Source organism: Diabrotica undecimpunctata, chromosome 10 (assembly GCF_040954645.1).
Source record: "Diabrotica undecimpunctata isolate CICGRU chromosome 10, icDiaUnde3, whole genome shotgun sequence".
Lineage (NCBI taxonomy): Eukaryota > Metazoa > Arthropoda > Insecta > Coleoptera > Chrysomelidae > Diabrotica > Diabrotica undecimpunctata.
The window spans coordinates 18,201,212-18,220,415 of record NC_092812.1 but is presented as its reverse complement, the minus strand read 5'-3'; the positions used below and the strand labels follow the sequence as shown (position 1 = coordinate 18,220,415).

Genomic DNA, 19,204 nt, shown 5'->3' with positions numbered 1-19,204 from the left:
ATGACAATGTGTGCAGTCAGATGTATCATACACTGATGCAAAATATTTAGCAAAGGCACTCGCAATATCAAAAGGTGTATTAAACTTGGAGTTGTTTAATGTCATTTCTACGGGAATTCCACTATTCTTATATTTTGACTTAAAGAAAGTCCAGAATTTGTTGTCCAAGTAGATGGTTTTCAAGTGAACGTTTGTATAAGTTATGCTCATATTTGGTTTGGTTTTTAAAATTAGTTTCCCTGAGGCTTTATTTAAACACAAACGATGGAGACTATTTTTCTTTTTAATTTTATGGATCAAATCTTTAGAGAACCAGTTTGGAAACCTGAAAGTAGAGTTGCTGGCCCTTTTTTTGGCTTTAGGAATAGAACAATGTAAAAAGGTGTACATTTGACTATAAAAAACATTAAAATCATTTTTAATATCCTTATTAGAATAATGAGGACCAGTTACACTGAAAAATTAAATGATAAAGATGCCAGTAGTTACCTTGAGCATAGTTGTATGTATATACCTTTTTGTTGCCTGGTAAATCAGCTATTTCACTTACTCTGATAATGAAGATGAGAGCGGGGTGATACGAATCTTCAGCCACTAATGGACAGTCAGACCTTGCCACAGTACAAACATCTATATTAGTCAGAGCAAAATCTAAAAAACCTATTCATACAATTAGGAATATTATTTATCTGTTGCGAGTTGTTAATATTAAGAAACTGCTGCATCAGCACATTTTTATCACAATCCAAAAAGCTATTATCATTAAAATGGGGTAAATTGAAATCTCCTAGTAATATCACATTTGAGTTTTTTAATAATAAAATATTCTCAAACAAATTAAAATAATTGTCATACATCACAACATGAGTTTTAGGTATAAAATACACAACGGAAACATAAAGGGTAAAGTTTTTTTAATTTATCTTAAGTATTACAGAATTACTATCACAGGTAACATTAACAAGTTCATAAGGTTTTTTTTTTCATTTTTTCATTGCATTTCATTCATTTTTTATTGCTAAAAGTACTCCTCCACCTCACAGCCTTTGGTCTGACCTATCTTTCCTAAACACTGTGTACCTATTGTCGAAAAGTTCAGAATCAAAAATACCTTCAATCAGCCATGTCTCAGTAAAGGCAATTATGTCATAGTTTTCAGTTAGAGCTTCAGCATATTATATTGTATTGGTTTTGGTTCTTAAACCGCGTACATTTTGATAGTATATTAACATCAGTTTCTTTGGTGTATTAATGTTTATATTACTTACTATTTGTGTTAATTGAGAGGGTTCGTTTATTTTTCTGTCGGCACCCTCCTCTTCATAAAAAGCCGGGAAACTACTGCACCACTAGGCCACACTTCTCTATTCCAAACCTTTTTGAAATTATCTTGGTTAACAGTGACCTTCATTGAGGAATAAATGTCTGGGTGTTTCGACTCAACAGACTCGAGTTTGGTGTTAGGAGCCAATCTTCTAACATGCAGAAATGCTGATTTAGGAACCGTCTGAATGTTGATAGATTCAGATCCACGTTCAACCACAAATCTTCTACGACGATTAGCCTTGGGGCCCACAGACACCCATTCACTCACATTATTTTTTCCTTCCAAATTTTGAATATTATGCATGATATTTTGTTGCTAAACCTGCAAAACTGCTGCATTGACTTCATGGACCGAAATCACAGGAAACTGCGCTGTTGGCGAATTTTCTCCATTTTTTTGTTCATCTCTGTTTTGATTTGTGTTTGTTTGCATTGTTAAAATTTGGGGGTTATTGTTTGACTTTGACTGCTGCAGCTTCGTCTTCTCTGTATATGTCAAACCATCAGCTGCTTCAATATTATTTGGTATGATTCAGGAAAATTGTTTGTTTAATTGCAGTATATTGATAAAAGCGGTCTTTTTTTCTGCACCTGAGGTAAATAATTTGAAGGTCTTTCAGAGATTTTTGCTCTTATGCAATAAATAAAAAAAGACCGTTGCTCTTTTTTGTTCTTTTTTATGTTCAATATGTATTACATATGTACATCGTTTTATTTTATTTAGTTTTTCTATGCCCCTTTTATATAACAATTATGTTTGTATGCATCTGTATTGTTTATACCTACTTTGAAAACATTAAAATACATATTTACAAAAAATTGTGTGTATAGTTTAAATAAAAAAAAAGATAATTCTTTTGATATACATGCCGGAATTAAATCAACATTAGGCTGGAATAACCAATAACACAGGCCGACATGATTTTTGGTGTTTTGAGTTTGACATGTGTCCTTAGCTAATATGAATTCGGTTTAAGCCCATCACGTCAAAATTTTTCACAAAATTAAAAAAAACCTTGTGAGATATTATATACTAGTGCAAACAAGTATCTTATTGGTGCTTGTAAAGTTTGGTGATGAGAACAAACCTTGAGCTCTACACAAAGTGTGATTTCAATGTGTCGAACTACTGAGAAAATAGACAAAAGGTACATGTAACTCTTTACCCTTCGGCATTCCTATGGTATGAAGAAAATTACAGTAATACAGAAAATTCAATATCCGGATTTACCTTCTGCTAAACGACCTGTATCTCATGAACCAGGAATCCCTATTCCTCCAACTTTTTTTCATGCCATCCAACAGCAATCATCAGACGAAAGTTCAGACGAAAAAACCGATGGAGATGAATTCAATCCTGAGATAGATCAACCTCAAAATGTTATCCAAGCTGAACTAAATAACTTAGTGAGAGACTTGGGCCTATCGAAGAATGTGCACAAATCTTAGTATCACGACTGAAAAATAAACAATTATTGGTTCCAGGTACCACATTTTCATGGTATAGGCATGGTGAAGAAAAGTTCGCGCAATATTTTTCTCAAGAGGGCTCACAGGTGTATGGAGAATATTTCTAAAGTAGGCATGAAACTGGGAGCTGACAATTACGATTCCACATCATGGCGGTTATTTAATGATTCTTCTAAGAGAACTCTGAAGAGTGTTTTGTTGCACAATGGTAATACTTGTGCCTCAGTGCCTGTTGCTAACTCCGTGCATCTGAAAGAAACATATAATAATCTTGAGCTGTTGCTAAATAAAATAAAGTATAGCGAATATTGTTGGCAACTCTGTGGATATCTCAAAATAATATCCATGCTTTTGGGTCAGCAATCTGGATTCACAAAGTATCCATGTTTCTTATGCGACTGGGACACTCGAGTACGAAATTTACATTACGTTAAGAAAGAGTGGCCACTCAGAGAAAGACTAGTACCGGGACAAAAAAATGTGCAACGTGATACACTAGTTGACCTAAAATTAGTTCTTTTGCCTTCTCTTCACATAAAGTTAGGATTGATGAAGTAGTTTGACAAAGCTTTAGATAAACAATTTGACTGCTTTAAATATCTGTGCGACAAATTTCCTGCACTTTCTGAAGTTGTAGACCCTCAAATTCGAATCTTACAATCGGACAGATTGTTCCAGAATACAATGACCCCCGATGAATCTGAAGCATAAAGTTCTTTCGTAGAACTCATAGACGGTTTCTTTGGAAACAAGAAGTCTCCAAACTATAAAGAAATTGTAGCTAACATGGTCGAAAATTTAGTGTAACAAAGTGAAAAATAAACTAATACAAATAGACTACAGTGAATTCAGACCGACGGCTGTTCTTCCGATAAAAATATTTCGTCAAAATTCAGCAGATATCAGTGAGTAAGCATTGCAAAAAGCACAATAACCTCTTTATACAATTAATAAACAATAGACAAAAACATCCCGATAAGAGCTGAAGTGCTGTCTGAAATAAAAGCGACGTTGCCGGCTATTGAAAAATTTCTGCATTAAAGCCGAATCATTATTACGAAAATCCAAATCTGAGTATAACTCTAAAGTGCTGAGAAGGGTTGAAGCTCCGGCAAGTCGATTGGGCAGACACCCTTACCGCGGTACAATGGAGCAAATACTAGAAAAATTAGAGAAAATCGACGAAAGAAATGTAAGAATCGAAAGCAAAATAGATAAAATGCAAGTAGACCTGGATAAATTAAATAAAGAAAACGAACAGTTAAAGGCAGATAACAAAGCAATGAGAACTAAAATCACAGAACAAGAAGTTAGAATCGAAATACTGGAAAGACAAGCTAGAAGAAAAAACATAGTAATACAGGGGGTCGAAGAAAACCAAACAGAAAGCGAACAAGAGACGATAAATAAGATAAAGGGGATAATGAAAAAAATCGGCTTACAAACCAACCTAGATGAAGAACTGGTAGAGATGAGAAGAATAGGCAGACAAGGTGATCCCCAAAATGTACCCAGACCCATCATATTAGAAATGAAAAAGGAAGCTACGAGAATGGAAATTCTGAAGGCTGCTAAAAACCTAAGAGGAACTAAAATATATATCAATGAGGACTTCCCGAAGAAAATACTACAAGAAAGGAAGCATCTTCTTCAGCTCATGAAAATGGTACGCCAGGAAGGACACACAGCCGCATTAAAATACAACAAATTATGGATAAATGGTGAACCGTTCTCACTGGAGCAACTAGAAGGCATAGATGTAAATTATTGGAAGAAACCTGAAGAGAAGAAGGGTAACGCTAGGACAATAAACGACAGATCTCCCATATCTGATAATATAGATCCAAGAGGAAAATTGATGAAAATGGCGTCAAAAAACTGACAAAAAATATAACAAAAGACGGCGACAGTATAACGGAGTTGGCAATGAATACGGACATGAAACCGTTTTGTAAGAAAAGACGCAAAAACAAAATAAAACAAAATAAAGCAAAAAATAAAAATAGAAAAATAAGAATAGGAACGTGGAATATCAAAACACTTCTAAGACCAGGCAAAATGGAAGAGTTGGCAAAAGAAATGATAAAATACAAGATGGGAATACTAGCACTACAAGAAATAAGGTGGGCAGGAGAAGGGATGATTGCTAGAAGAAATTACACAATGTACTACGTAGGAGAAAGCAAACAGGGGCGCAATGGAACTGCCTTTCTAGTTAGTAAGAGCGTAAGAGACAAGATTATTAACTTTAAAGCGGTTGATGGAAGAATATCATATATTAGAATGAAAAATAAACAAGCAAATTTAACATTTGCCAACATATATGCCCCTACTGAGAATGCTCCTGAAGAAGAAAAGAATGAATTCTATGAGAAACTTGAAGAATTGTACGAAGAAATACCAAAGAACGACATACTAATCCTGCTAGGAGACTTCAACGCAAAGATAGGAAAAGAAGACACGAACAGAGAAATCGCAGGAAAAGAAACGATCCATCAAAATACGAATAACAATGGCAGGAGAATATGTAATCTAGCAGCAGCAACCAATACTTTTATTATTAGCACTCAATTCAAGCACAAAAAAGAGCTCAAAGTAACGTGGCTAATACCTGGAACAACAGATGGAAACCAAATAGACCACATCCTAATCTCAAAAAAATGGAGAACAATTGTACAGAATGTAAGGTCATATAGGGGAGCCAATGCTGATTCGGATCACATTTTGGTGATAGGCGACATGAAATTGAAGATACTTAAAGATAAAAACGACAGAAAGAAAAGAAAGAGGTGGAATCGGTCGAAACTAAATACAGATAATGCAAACAGAAAATTCTGCACTAAATTAGAAGAAAAACTACTAGTCCTAAAACCATCAAACATAGATAAAACATGGGAAGACATAAAAGATAGTATCTTAACAACAGCAGAGGAGACGATAGGACTAATGGAAGACAATAAAAGAAAGGATTGGTACGATGAAGAATGCGAGCAAGCTAGTAAAGACAAGGACAAAGCAAGACACAGGTGGGTGGCCACAGGGAAACAAGAAGATCTCCTACACTATAAAGAGAAGAAGAAAGAGTCAGACAAATGCTGCAAAACAAAAAAGAAGAAATGGATCGAAGAATTACTGCAGGAACTCGAAGCCAATAGTAATGACAATGCAAGACTATACAAATACATAAAATCACAGAGAAAAAAAGAGATACCGGCAAATATTGGAAAAATGGAATGGGAAACACACTATAGAGAACTGTTTAAAAAGAAAGACGAGGCTGAAAATGCAGAAAATGAAGAACAAACAGAAAATAGGAATGGAGAAGAATCAGAGCCTCCCTCATACAGCGAAGTATTGGCGACCATAAACAGATTAAAGACAAGGAAAGCAGCAGGACCAGACGACATTATAAATGAGTTCTTCAAGAAAGGGGAAGAGTAACTAGCCCACAGAATCCACAACCTAATAGAACGAATATGGGAAGAAGAACGCATGCCGAACGACTGGAATTGTGGTCTGATAACACCAATCCCTAAAAAAGGCGACAAGACGAAATGCACTAACTACAGGGGAATCACGTTATTAAATACAATGTACAAAATATTAACTAATTTGATCAGACAAAGAATAGAAAAAGAAACTAGAACAAAAATAGGTGAATATCAACATGGATTCAGGGAAGGTAAGTCAACAATAGATGCAATACACATTGTAACGCAAATCGTCGAAAAAAGTTACGAGCACGGAATAGATCTACATATACTGTTTATTGACTACAAGCAAGCTTTTGACAGTGTAATAAGGGAGGAGCTAATTAAGGATATGAATCAATTAGGCATCCAAGAAAAACTAAGTCTCACGAAAATGACGATGAAGGAATCCAAGGCACGAATCTTAACAAGGGAAGGCCCGTCAGATGAAGTACAAATGGAGGTAGGTGTCAGACAGGGAGACTCCCTGTCAACAACATTATTTAACATTGCCATAGAGGGGGCAGTAAGAGCAGCCAAAATTACGGGAACGATTATCGAATCTTCAGCCCAACTGATAGCGTATGCAGACGATATTGCACTGGTTACTAGAGATTTAAAAACCATGCAGAACATAATATTAATACTAGATAAAGAAGCAAAGAAGAGAGGGCTAGTAATAAACCAAAGCAAAACGAAATACCTCAAGTGTTCAAGAGAGAATACGAACATAGAGAAAGAAATTAAGCTTGGTGCATATACATTTGAAAGAGTACACCGTTTCAAATACCTGGGAGTGATGGTGAATGACAGAAATGATAGAACGGATGAAATAAATGAACGCATCCTACTGGGTAATAAAACCTACTGGAATTACCAAAAATTCCTGAAAGAAAAGTACATTAGTAAGAAAACCAAATTAAAAATTTACAAGACTGCAATCAGGCCAGTGATCACCTATGGTGCAGAGACGATGTGCCTAACACAAAAAGATGAAATGAGGTTGGAAATCCTAGAGAGAAAGATAATTCGACGAATAATGGGACCGGTGAGAATAAGTGTAGGCGAATTTAGAAGATTAACCAATGAAGAAATTAAAGAAGTCATCGAGGGTGAAGACATAATCAAGTTCGTGAAGACGCAAAGGCTCAGGTGGCTGGGACACACAGAAAGAGCTAACCCAGACTCTACCCTAAAGCGAATAACTGGATGGAGACCAACAACAAAGAGACCAAAGGGGAGACCCAAAACAAGATGGAGAGATCAAGTCTTAGGAGACATAAAGAAGCTGAGAATCTACAATTGGAAGGAGCGCTGTAAGGACCGGAAAGAATGGAGGAAAATTGTAGACAGGGCCAAGTCACACACGCTGCTATAATAATAAAAAAAAAACAACAGCGGACTGATTCTCCGCAATAAATAAATCAGAGAGCCCAAAAGGGCGGCAAACACTCCGCCAGGAGTGAATAAGCCATGATGATGATGATGAGGATGCAATGTGAGCGTCAAACTTCGTTTTTTGAATTGCCACGTTGACTATTTTTCCGAAAATCTTGGAGATGTCAGAGAGGAGCTGGAAGACAGGTTCCATCAAGATGTAAAGGAGATGGAATGATGGCTGATTACTGCTGGACCTTGAAGAGGGACTCGATCACAAAAATCCATAAAAATAAGACCACAAAATGCATTTTCATGGAAAACAAGAACGGTTTTATTAAAAAAAAAAACAAATATTGTCTAACGTAGGTTATACTGAATTCTTTTTTTTTTAAGAACAACTCAATTTTGCAGTTTAATTTTATATTAAATAAGGTTTCAATAAATATTTGCTCAGTATTTTTGGCAGTTTCTATGAAAAATTTCAAACACACTTTTCTTGAAAACCTGACGAGCTGGAAAAAACTAAGTACAGATTCTAGATCAGCACATCCCATTTTTCTATAGGACACCTATTCAACTTAAAATACTTTTTCATGAAAATAAAAATGTAGGCCTGTGTAATTTTTCAATATAGACCGGAATTAAAATTTTTTGCATTTTAGTGAAAACATTTTTTTTGTCAAATAAAAAACACATTTTTTTTATTAATTATTTTGATTAAAAAACATCAAGCTATCAAATATACTTTAAATCCATTTTCACTATTATTTTTTTTTTCCTTAATTTTTTACGTCTAAAGTTAAATATTCCTTAAGTGGGTCGTTATTAGGTCGGTTTGCCTGAACTCTTATTTTGTTAATATTGTTCTGAAGCTATTTTCTTGTGGCATTTTAAATTAATTTATATTTAACTGGGAATAAGCCACAATTAAAGGTTAAAATACGTTTATTGACGTATTTAAAAATATATATACAAAAAACAAAATTTGTTTAATTTACTAATGTTTGTATTTTGAGAACGATTTCCGAAGTGGAAATTGAAACGTCAATAAACGTATTTTAACCTTTAATTGTGGCTTATTCCCAGTTAAATATAAATTAATCTTATTTTGTTATTAAAACAAGTAGGGGAATTTAAAAAAATGTTACTGCACATTATAATGCAGACACAGTTAGGTGGAAAAAAATAAAGAGCTATATGATAACCTCTTCCAAGCCATCAAAAACTGCCTATTACAATAATAATAAGTGTGAATTAGTAATATTTTAAACGAATATGACACTTGTAAGAAAAGTTTTGATTCAAAAAATATTTTTTTAATAAATTAAGCCTGTTACAAGTGTCTGAAACGTGGTAAAGGTAAAGAACGATAACAATATCGACTGTAATATTACACGAAGTGTATATCGATTTCGTAATTAGAGGAGACAGAAATGTCGAAGAATATTTAATAAATATTCAAGAAGCATTGTGAGACTCACTTCCTTGATCGAACAACACTCCCGTCATCAATCGTCGGATCCTCAACTTCCCAAAGTCGACGTCCTGTATACATTAAAATCATAGATCGCTAAGGTTCCTGGACAACCAACTTTACATAAAAGTTAACATCCTCGGTGTATTGGCTACTTGTTGATGCCCACCGTCGCGGCTTCTTGGGGCGGGCTCCCGAGCGAATGGCATGCCTCGGCGAAGGTGAGTTGCGTAAAAGCCCGCCAACCACGTCGCAGTTCGCACGCCCGCATACGCCCACACGAATCTCTTGTCTCCTTACTCACTACTCATTAGTCACTAGTGTCTGAAGAGGCAGTAGAACAGTGAGAAGCAGCACGTGAGTGAGTGTCGCGATTTTTGCGATTTCGATCGTACACGTTTTTAGTGTTAGTGATTATAATAAGTATAGTGATTGCGGACGCAAAGACATGCTGCCGTACCAGGCTGTCGCTATGGACTATGCAGTGTCTTCCAGCTTCCAGAGACATCAGCCTTCCTTAGGATTAGGAGTCAACCTTAATCCAGCCTTCACACACTCCTGGTTCGTACCAGCGGATCTGTGTGTTTCCTACAAACAGACTCCTCTCCTCGAACCAGGGCATGTCAACTTATTATCTCTGCTTTATATATTTTTATTGCTTTTTTTGCTATTACTTTTATTTATCACGCGAATTATGTCACCAAATTAAATGTTTTTATACTCGCTTACCTTTACACCTAATTCACTAAATAACCGAACTATTTATGAACTTTTCATATTCACCCGTTAATCATGTTTAATCATTAGATCTAATTAAACAAAGTAAATTTTCTTTTAACGGAAAAATGTAAATAATCATTTATATTTAACATTTGGTTACAGTGGATATATATAAACTAATTAATAATTGTTTTCGATAAAAAAAGTGTTTATTAGCTGCTTCAGTCGTATTATAAATATAGTTTTTTTAATATATTTAGGAGAAAACCACAAATTGTGATACAAATTATGTATTATTAACGTTTCGACGTCTAGATCAGAGCTTGGTATTAAAATATAATTTTAAAATAAAAGATATATCTTATTTTGTCAAGAAGGCAAAAATCACGTAAGTCCTATCACATTATTTCATTAACTGCCTTCAATATACTATAAACAAATTGGACAGTTTATGACATAGTTTTAAGTCCTTAAATTGTTGTTAGTATTTTTTAAGTGCTTAAGCTTTTGACAGCTTTCTTTAAGAACAGTTTATTTGAATTCTGGTCTATATTAATAACATCCTTAAGGTAATTTCTCTGTGAATATTAAGAAAAACAAGTTATCTTGAAATGTAATTAAATTCGTGTTAAATACTTTTTTTAATATAAATATCCGTCAGGAGTTTTTGATACGTAAGTAAGTGCGAGAGTTTATTTAAAGCACTATTCGATGTTCTGAAAGTTTTTTTTGTACTTATGTGATATAAATCAGATTATAATGAAAGTGTATAATCTGAAAATTTATTTTTTCTTAAATTACAACACATTTTCAAACACGTAACGGGCGTAACGGGATTGTGTAATTTTTAAAATACAAACATTTAAGTAGTTATGAATCTTCTACTAATTTTTTTGTAGAAACTCTAAATTACTGAGAGTGTCCATCTACTATTTCTCTAAATAAACAATACCCGCCAAGTGTTTAATACTAATAAATCAAAATTAGAGAACAGAGAAATAAAAATTCAGCCACTTTAATTATACGAATTATAATGAACCGTTTTTTTTTGTTAAATTCACTTTATTTTCTTTTGGTTTATATTAGTATTATTTTAGTTTACATTTACAGAAATAGTTTCAATGCAGATTATATTCTTCTCTACTACTAAATTTCTATACATTAATAAATAATTTCATCAGTCTCAATTCATAGTAACTAAATGTTTTCCAAAATTTTTATAATATTAATAACATAATTTGATTGATCCCATGCATTTTTGTATCCATTTTTCAAAGCAATTTTTATAGCTGTTAACTTTGTCAATTTTTATTATCCTAAAAACATTCCTATGCTATAATTATATACTTAAATATATATTCAAATATAAAAGTTATATAATCAAAATGATCAAACAAGTTTACTTTGCTCTTTTTTCTTTCTAATATTGTCGATATCAGATAGGTACCTATGCCACACTAGATTTTGTGTCGTTCGTTTAATACCAGATCCTTTTCAAGCTTTAATTAAAACAATTAAACATTTTTTCTTTTCCGTATTTTATCTTAACTTGTTGTGTCTCGTTTTTACAATATAAGCTTTCTTGGTACATTTTGCTGTTTGACGATACCTTTTAAGTTTCCCTCCCTTTCAGAGATCCAAGGAAAGATTAAAGATTATATATTTTACCAGCAAAAATTTGTATTTTGAAGAGAAGCGCCACCAATATTTTGAATTTTTAGATTACCAACCATATCTCCTGTTTTTATCGCACAATTTTTATTTGTATTTACTTTTAACTATTTTTATAGTTTGATGTATGTGCTTTTTATTGTCTAAAATTTTCTCCGCGATAAAAGTTTTCTTTGGAACAGCTAGATTTAAAAAGGATTTCTTCTATTTGTTTAAGTTCGTAGTTTTTGCTTCGGTAAACGTTAGAGTTTAGTTTGATTTGTATATTGTTATCACAACACTGCTAAAACACAAAAAAAATATAAAATATACCTGCGGTCTTTTAAATTGACTATGTGTGGTTATTTCATACGTGTCCCTTCACTGCTTCATCCAGTGCGTCTCTAAAAGGTGAGCAGCCATAAACACCGATAAACAAAAGGCTCCTCTACTTGCTTCTTAATCTATTATGTTACTGGTAACTATTATTTGGTTTTATTTTGGTCAAGAATTATGTTTAAAGTAATCAAATCATCTACATTATGGTCTCGCTCTCGCATGCTCATGATTTGACAGTCTTAAATATTATTTCAAATATCACCAATTTGTTTCAGGGTATTATCAACGAATTTTTATGTAAGTTGAGCTATTTTTGCTGATATATTTCTTACTTAAAACTATTTGGTACCTGTCATTCTATCCCTATTTGTATTTTAGATATATATTAATCTTTAATCTTTTTATCTTCCAAGTTTGAGACGGGCGTAATATATATATATATATATATATATATATATATATATATATATATATATATATATATATATATATATATATATATATATATATATGTTACACTTAAAATTTCCGTTTGCGATAATGAGCTTTCTCTGGTTTTCCGGGTTTCCGGCGTAACGTCGTCAAAAGCGAAAAGAGTTCGTTTAATGGATTATTGAACATCAATACGTGATGCTGATTTTTCGAGCAAAATCATTGTAATCGATAAAATACATTTTCACTTTGATGGCTCTGTTAATCATCAAAATTGGAGTTCTGAAAACCCACACATGACTGTCGAAAAAATGCATTCACAACGTGTCAATGTTTGGTGCGGATATTGGGCTGAAGGCATCATTGGACCATAGTTCTTTGAAAATGAAGATAACAATACGATAACAGAGCTCTTCCTAGCTAAATTATATGATATTGATGTGAATGACATGTAGTTTCAACAAGACGGTGTCACATGCGATACATCTCTTGAAAGAATTCAATTACTGGATGGGACATTTCCTGGTCGTATACTATCGTTTCGGTAATCAGAATTGGCCTTCGAGATCGTGTGATTTTATACCATTGGATTTATTATTTGAAGTCAAAGGTCTATGCCAACAAGTCTTCAACCACCCGTACATTTATGCAAAATGGTTAGCGTCTTTATAACAATTTTGAAAAATTAAAATATTTTGGACATGTTATGAGAGCAGACACAGAAAACATGAAAAGACTTATTATCCAAGGAAAGGTAGAAGGCTGAAGATCACAAGAAATATCTCCAAGAAGACGGATCGACCAAATTACGGGAATATACAAAAGACCTATAAAAGTTAAAAGAAATAACCAGAGGCAGGGACCTTTGGAGACGGACCATACATAACATTACGATGACCACTAAACTCCCTCCCGGGGGTTAGGACTGAGGAGAAGTCATAAAAAATTTCAACAAAGAAGAACATGTGCCAGCAAAGTCGTGAAGGCCATTTGCCTGATGTGCTATTTCATACATAACCCTATCTTATGCACTTAACGATTTAAAAAAAAATACAATCTAAAGAAAAAAAACAGTGTTTTTTTTCTTCTTCTTTGGCTTCTTCCCATTATGAAATCGCCGTTTTCACCCTCCACTGCACTCTGTTCTCCCAATCCAAATACCAACAAGACCACTATACACATTTTACCACCAAGTCCCGGCGTACAAATGTGCCATCTACTCTGATGGCCATAAACGAAAACAATTTATTTATTACGGTTTTCTGTCCTTTGCGCTAAACGAAATGTACAAAATATATCTTCCAGGAAAGGTCTCTGTAGCTTAGATATATGTAGTGATCATCAGAGATATGGCACCTTTTTAAGCTGTCACTTAGGTGAAGAAATATTAAGAGACGTTTTGTTGATCTTTGGATTTGAGTTAGTATATACTTGGACATGCCTGATAATTGGAAATAACCTTGAAATGGCCATAGCATTCTGGTGTTTAATGCAAAAGTTTACGATTTCGCTATCGCTTGGATGAATTAAAACGCCAAATTATGTGCCGCAAGAGCACAATTCGTCAAAACTTCTGTGTATGAATCGGTATCAATAGTCTTATAACGTCTCAGAACGGTCAGTCAATATCTCTTGGTCATTTCCCACTTTAAGTGGATAGCTGCAAAAGTGCCATCTACTCTGATGGCTATAAACAAAAACGATTTAAAAATATCGTTTTCTGTCATTTGAGAAATTTGCAAAAGTTTACGATTTCTACTTCTACGAGTTTTAATATATATAATATTATATATTATACATATATTTATTATATATATATATATATATATATATATATATATATAAACATTAAGAAAGATTTTTTTTAATATTCATCCCGGCATCTTAATCAGAAAGTGTGAATTTTAAGACAGCGCAAAGCTGTAACGGTTAAATTATATTCCCCTTTTAATAGTCAATTTCGACAAGGAGCTTTTAATGTTTATACACGGTGAGTCATTTGCAATCCAATTTCTATCCCAGTTTCTGTTCGACTTTATGTCTGTCAAGCTAATTGGAATAACGATACTTTTCTCTCGCGTTTAATTCCAGAGGGCTGGCTTGGCTTGCTCTGCATCCCTAAACGTTTGTCCTTGGCATAGAAATTCGGTTAGGGGACACACTTTCCACGCATCGTAGGTCCAAGGTCACATTTAATATTCCATTACTGATATGGGGTTTCCTATACTTCTGTCTTGTTTTTATCGATTTGTCTCCATGGTCCATAAACATTTTGCGAGGGGCTTGGCAACATTGTTAATGACAAATAATTATACGACATAAAATAATTAATCATGGTAAAATTTAAAAAAAAGCTCTGCTCGAATCTGGTCAACAGACACAAAATAGTATATTTAGATAACATGTGAAATTTTCTTTATGAAATCACGAAATCATAAAAATCATTATTTGTGGTGAGTTTAATTAAGCTCACATATTTTATTGATCTTTCCCCATACAGGTGTTTTCAAATTTGTAATATTGCAATTTTTTTTAGCAAAAATAATGGATAGATTTTAAACTGAAGATAAAAATAAATGACAATCACAACTCTTTCTGCTTGTGCGCATACTTCAGTGTAGCTACCAAACATCTAGGTTGTACAATAGCCTGAGATGAAAATATGGACCAAACAAATGAACAAAGAATGACTCAATAAACGATTATATTCCCCAACAACATAAACAAAAACATTTAGCAAATAATAGTCGTTATTAGAGCGCCAAGAAAAAATTTTATTATAGAAAAAGTACCAACGGGTACGAGTATAGATTTTTGAATCCATGGTAAATCTAGACAGGAAATTTTGATCATTAATAGGACAGAAATCATCAAAATAAAAACCAAGACCTAAAACAGAAAAAAAAACAGAAAACAAATCATATATCGACTAAAATATGAAGGATGAGGACTTTGAATAATTCTTATTATTACTTAAATTAAAGTATTTCATTATTTGACAATGAAAAACTTCAAACATTGTTGAAATATTAAAAAACATGTTTTAATCAAATAAATATTTGAATTTTCAAAACCAAAATCCAGATAATTGGCCAAATATATGCCTTCTACAATTTTCAAAGAAAAACAAAAGATGAATGGACTGACATGGGGAATCTAAATTTGCATTCCACAATATATCAATTCATCTAGGTAAATAAAATTATAGAAAAAAAACAGTTAAGAACTGATTTCAGTACAGTGCGTTCACTCTTCGCTTCTACGTATTTCGTTCTATCAGGACTCCTCAGAGTAACTTTTTAGAAGCTATAAACGTGAAATTAAATCTTTTCGGTCCAAAGAAGCAATTACAAAAATAACTAGATACGGAAGCTATCGCGACATCTAAGAACAGACAGTAAAAAATCGAAGATTTCTTAGTTTTCGAAATCAAAATGCAGTATTTATCATCAATATTTAATATAAATTAATGTCGAGTATCACGATAAAGTAGCATAAAATTATTATAATATTAGAATATGTAATAGTTGAAAGAATTGTTTAGCCAACTATAACATATTTATTAACTAAACTTTATTTGGTATTGAGAGAGAAAGAGCAAGAAATCACTGTCAATTTGTCATTCCTTACGCGTACCTTTTTATGGGCCTCATAATCTGTGACCACTGACAGCCCATGAAGATCCATGGTCGCTCGTTGAGATTTCTTGGCTCTAAAGTTTTAGATAGTGTGGAGGCAAACCACAAGCATAACTCCTCAAAAAGTGCAGCGTCTTATATCTCAAATCGTTACTTCCTATGAAGAGATCTATTTAGTGTCATGTATATTTTGCTTCCTTGAATATAGTTGACCATGTTTTTCTTTTCTTTGCTTGTTTTTCCCATTCTCATATTCCTAGTTCTTTTAACTCCTGGTTAATACCATCAATCCATTTTTTTATCTGCCTACCTCTCGATCTTTTTCCGTTTAATTCTTGTCTAAGTAATATTCTTTCGACTTATCCCAACCAATTCAATCGTTTATTTCGTATTTCTTTTGTGATACTTGGCCTTTTAAATATTCTATTTATTTCGTGGTTCATTCTTATACGCTATTTCCTATTCTCCTGTATAAGTCCATATATTTTCCATTAAATGTGTTTTATTCCCATCTAAGAAGTTGTTCCTCTAGTTCACTAGTCAAAGTCCATGTTTCCGATACATTCGTTATAATGGGTCTCATAACTGTTGTATATATTTTTATTTTTAGTTAATAGATACTAATTTTGACTTTATCTTATTGTGTACACTGTAGACGCATTTGTTTCCAAGTGAAATTTTCGCTGTTACCTCATCACTATTTTTTTTTCTTCTGCAACTATTGATCCTAAATAATATTTAAAATGGTCTACTCTTTCAAATTTTTGCTTGCTTAAAGATAGATGAGTGCCTTTCCTTTGTACTTTTTTCGAGTTGTTTTTATGTACTTTGTATTTGAGACAAATCTTTTCTAGGTCTCTTAATATCCAGCTAATTATGTTTATATCATCTGCGTAAGCTATAATTTGGTTGATCTTTGTAAATATTGTATCTTCTCTATCCATAGGAGTTTTCCTGATAACTTGTTCCAACGCAAAGTTTAAAAGTGTTATGGATAGCGCATCTCCTTTTGTTAGGCCTTTGTTGATGTTAAATTCATCGGACAGTTGATTTTGGATTCTTATTTTTGCTTTGGTGTTTGTTAGGCATAGTTATACTACTCATCTGATTAGTTTTTTTGGCACATTTAACTCTTGTATTGCGCTATATAATTCCTTTCTAATTATTCAATCGTACGCTTGTTTGAAATCTACAAAAAGATTATGTAGTTCGGTATTCCGTTAGTAGAATTTTCCAGCGTTTATCTTATTGTAAATATTTGATCTATAGTTGACCTACCTTTTCTGAATCCCTCCTTGATAATTCCCTGCTGTTTGTTGAATTATATTGTATAGCCTTCCTTCTAATATTTTGCTAAATATTTTGTATCCAAAGTTTAGTAGATTATTGCAGTCTAACTTGTCTTACTTCTTATACTTATGTATAGGGCATATCACTGAATTTTTCCATCATTCCGGCATTATTTTTGTATTCCATATATCTAATATCATCTATGTTCTCCAGATTTTAACATTTCTACGGTCATTGTATAGTATTCTGGAGCCTTGTTATTTTTAATTTTTTCATTACATCTTTTATTTCTTCTTCTGGTGCATATAGATCTGCATCAGCATCTCCGACTAATCTTAGCTCTTTTATTACTTAACGTTGATTTTGTTTATTCAACAGTTCTTCGAAATATTCTCTCCACCAGTTTTAGCACTGCTTTTTCGTGTGCTATTAGTTCACCACTTTTGTCTTTGCATAATTTTGTTCTTGGTTGGAAACCTTTTTTCTGGAAATTTATTTCCTTATAGAATTGTTTCATATTGTTCAATTACAAATTAATCCCTTAATTTGTAATCTCACATTATTCTTAACTTCTTAACTTTTTATAGTTTAACCGTGTATAATTGAAACATTGTGAAACATACCGAGTAATATTTTAATAATTAGAGTCTATTCAACCTGCAAATCTGCACTTAATAAATTGCCAAATAATATATTTTCTGTTGCAATAAGTGTTGCAATAACGGCCTAGATTTAATTGTATTGTAAGCTCATAGTTCAAAGTTTGTTAGTATGATAGAAGCATTAACCTCTGTGCTGAGGTATACATTATTTGTGAAATTATAAATTGGGGATTTGAGCTCATTTGAGCGCAGTCTATTATAGAAAGTTACCTAACCAACAACTAGAGTGTAATTATCAGTAGCTGTCAATAAAACTATAATTTTTACTCCACACTTCAACCATTTATTTACCATCGTCGATCGAGAAAAATCGGACAAAGGGTCATTAGAAAACAATTCGATCCTGATATTTACATCGAATCTGTTTAATATCATTATTATGTTTACATTCTTCTAGCCTTTTTATCTTTTCTTTTAACATTTTAAGCCTAGCTTGATTTTTTATTCCATTAGCCTCCGACAGTCATTGGTAGATAGGTTTTTGCTTTCCCCCGCTACTTCTTTTGCAGCTGTTTTAACTACTTCTTTTAAAACCGTCCACTTTTTTCGACCTAATTTTCATTTACTTCATTACATTGTTCAATCATGTTTTCTGTTTTCGGTTAATATCTTGCTCTTTTTTTATCATTAGAGACCAATATATCTGAAGCATATTTGATCCTGTTTCCTTGGCGTTAACTTTTTGTTTATATTGACCCTCTATGACTTCTCGCTTCTTAAATGTCTGAAGCATGTCTTGCTTCTATGAAGACGTGGTCGATCTAATTTCTTGTATTCATATCTGGAGAAACCCATGTTTCTTTGTTGATATTTTTCACCATTTTTTGTCTGCTGCGAAAATCTGTAACTATCTGTCAGTTGTCGTTACCTATTTCATGCAGGCTATGTTTACCTATTGTTCCCTGATACAATTCCTTTCTTGCTACTTCTAATCTTTGTTAGTTCTTGATCTAATCTGGCATAAAAATTGTCCTTTTCTTCTGCTTCTTTGTCTTCTGTAGGAGCGTGCACGTTAATGAGATTTACATCAAAGAACCTTCCTTTCATTTTCAGAATAAATATCCTTCTGTTAATGTTAGTAAAACTTTTTACCGCGTGCTTGTATCTTTCGCTTATTATGAAACCTATCCCCCTTGGCCACCTCGTAAATTGCCGTGACATATTTGGTATTTTCCATATTCCTAGATGCCTTGGTTCTTCCATTTCATTTCTTGCACGCTAAAATATTTATTTTGTGGATATAAACCTTATTCAATAAGGTTTTGTAGTTCTCCTATTTCTCCGAATGTTCTTATATTCCACGTTCCAATTAAATTTTTTTCACTTTTCTTATTTCTCTTTTTCCTGTTGTAC

The 19,204-nt window shown here is 33.0% G+C and overlaps 2 protein-coding genes across 2 annotated transcripts in view; both read left to right on the top strand.

Annotated features, from left to right (window-relative positions):
• The first annotated feature begins 3,943 nt into the window (after positions 1–3,943).
• On the top strand, positions 3,944–4,678 carry LOC140451637 (uncharacterized). The gene has a single exon (XM_072545482.1). It carries the CDS (start codon positions 3,944–3,946, stop codon positions 4,676–4,678), a length of 735 nt encoding a protein of 244 aa, XP_072401583.1.
• A 4,793-nt stretch (positions 4,679–9,471) lies between these two features.
• The window catches only part of trh (PAS domain-containing protein trachealess), a 178,322-nt gene continuing 168,589 nt past the window's right edge, over positions 9,472–19,204 (top strand). The window contains exon 1 of the mRNA XM_072545912.1: positions 9,472–9,738. Coding sequence (XP_072402013.1) covers positions 9,569–9,738 — 170 coding nt within the window. The 5' untranslated portion in view covers positions 9,472–9,568. The remainder of the gene's footprint in view (positions 9,739–19,204) is intronic.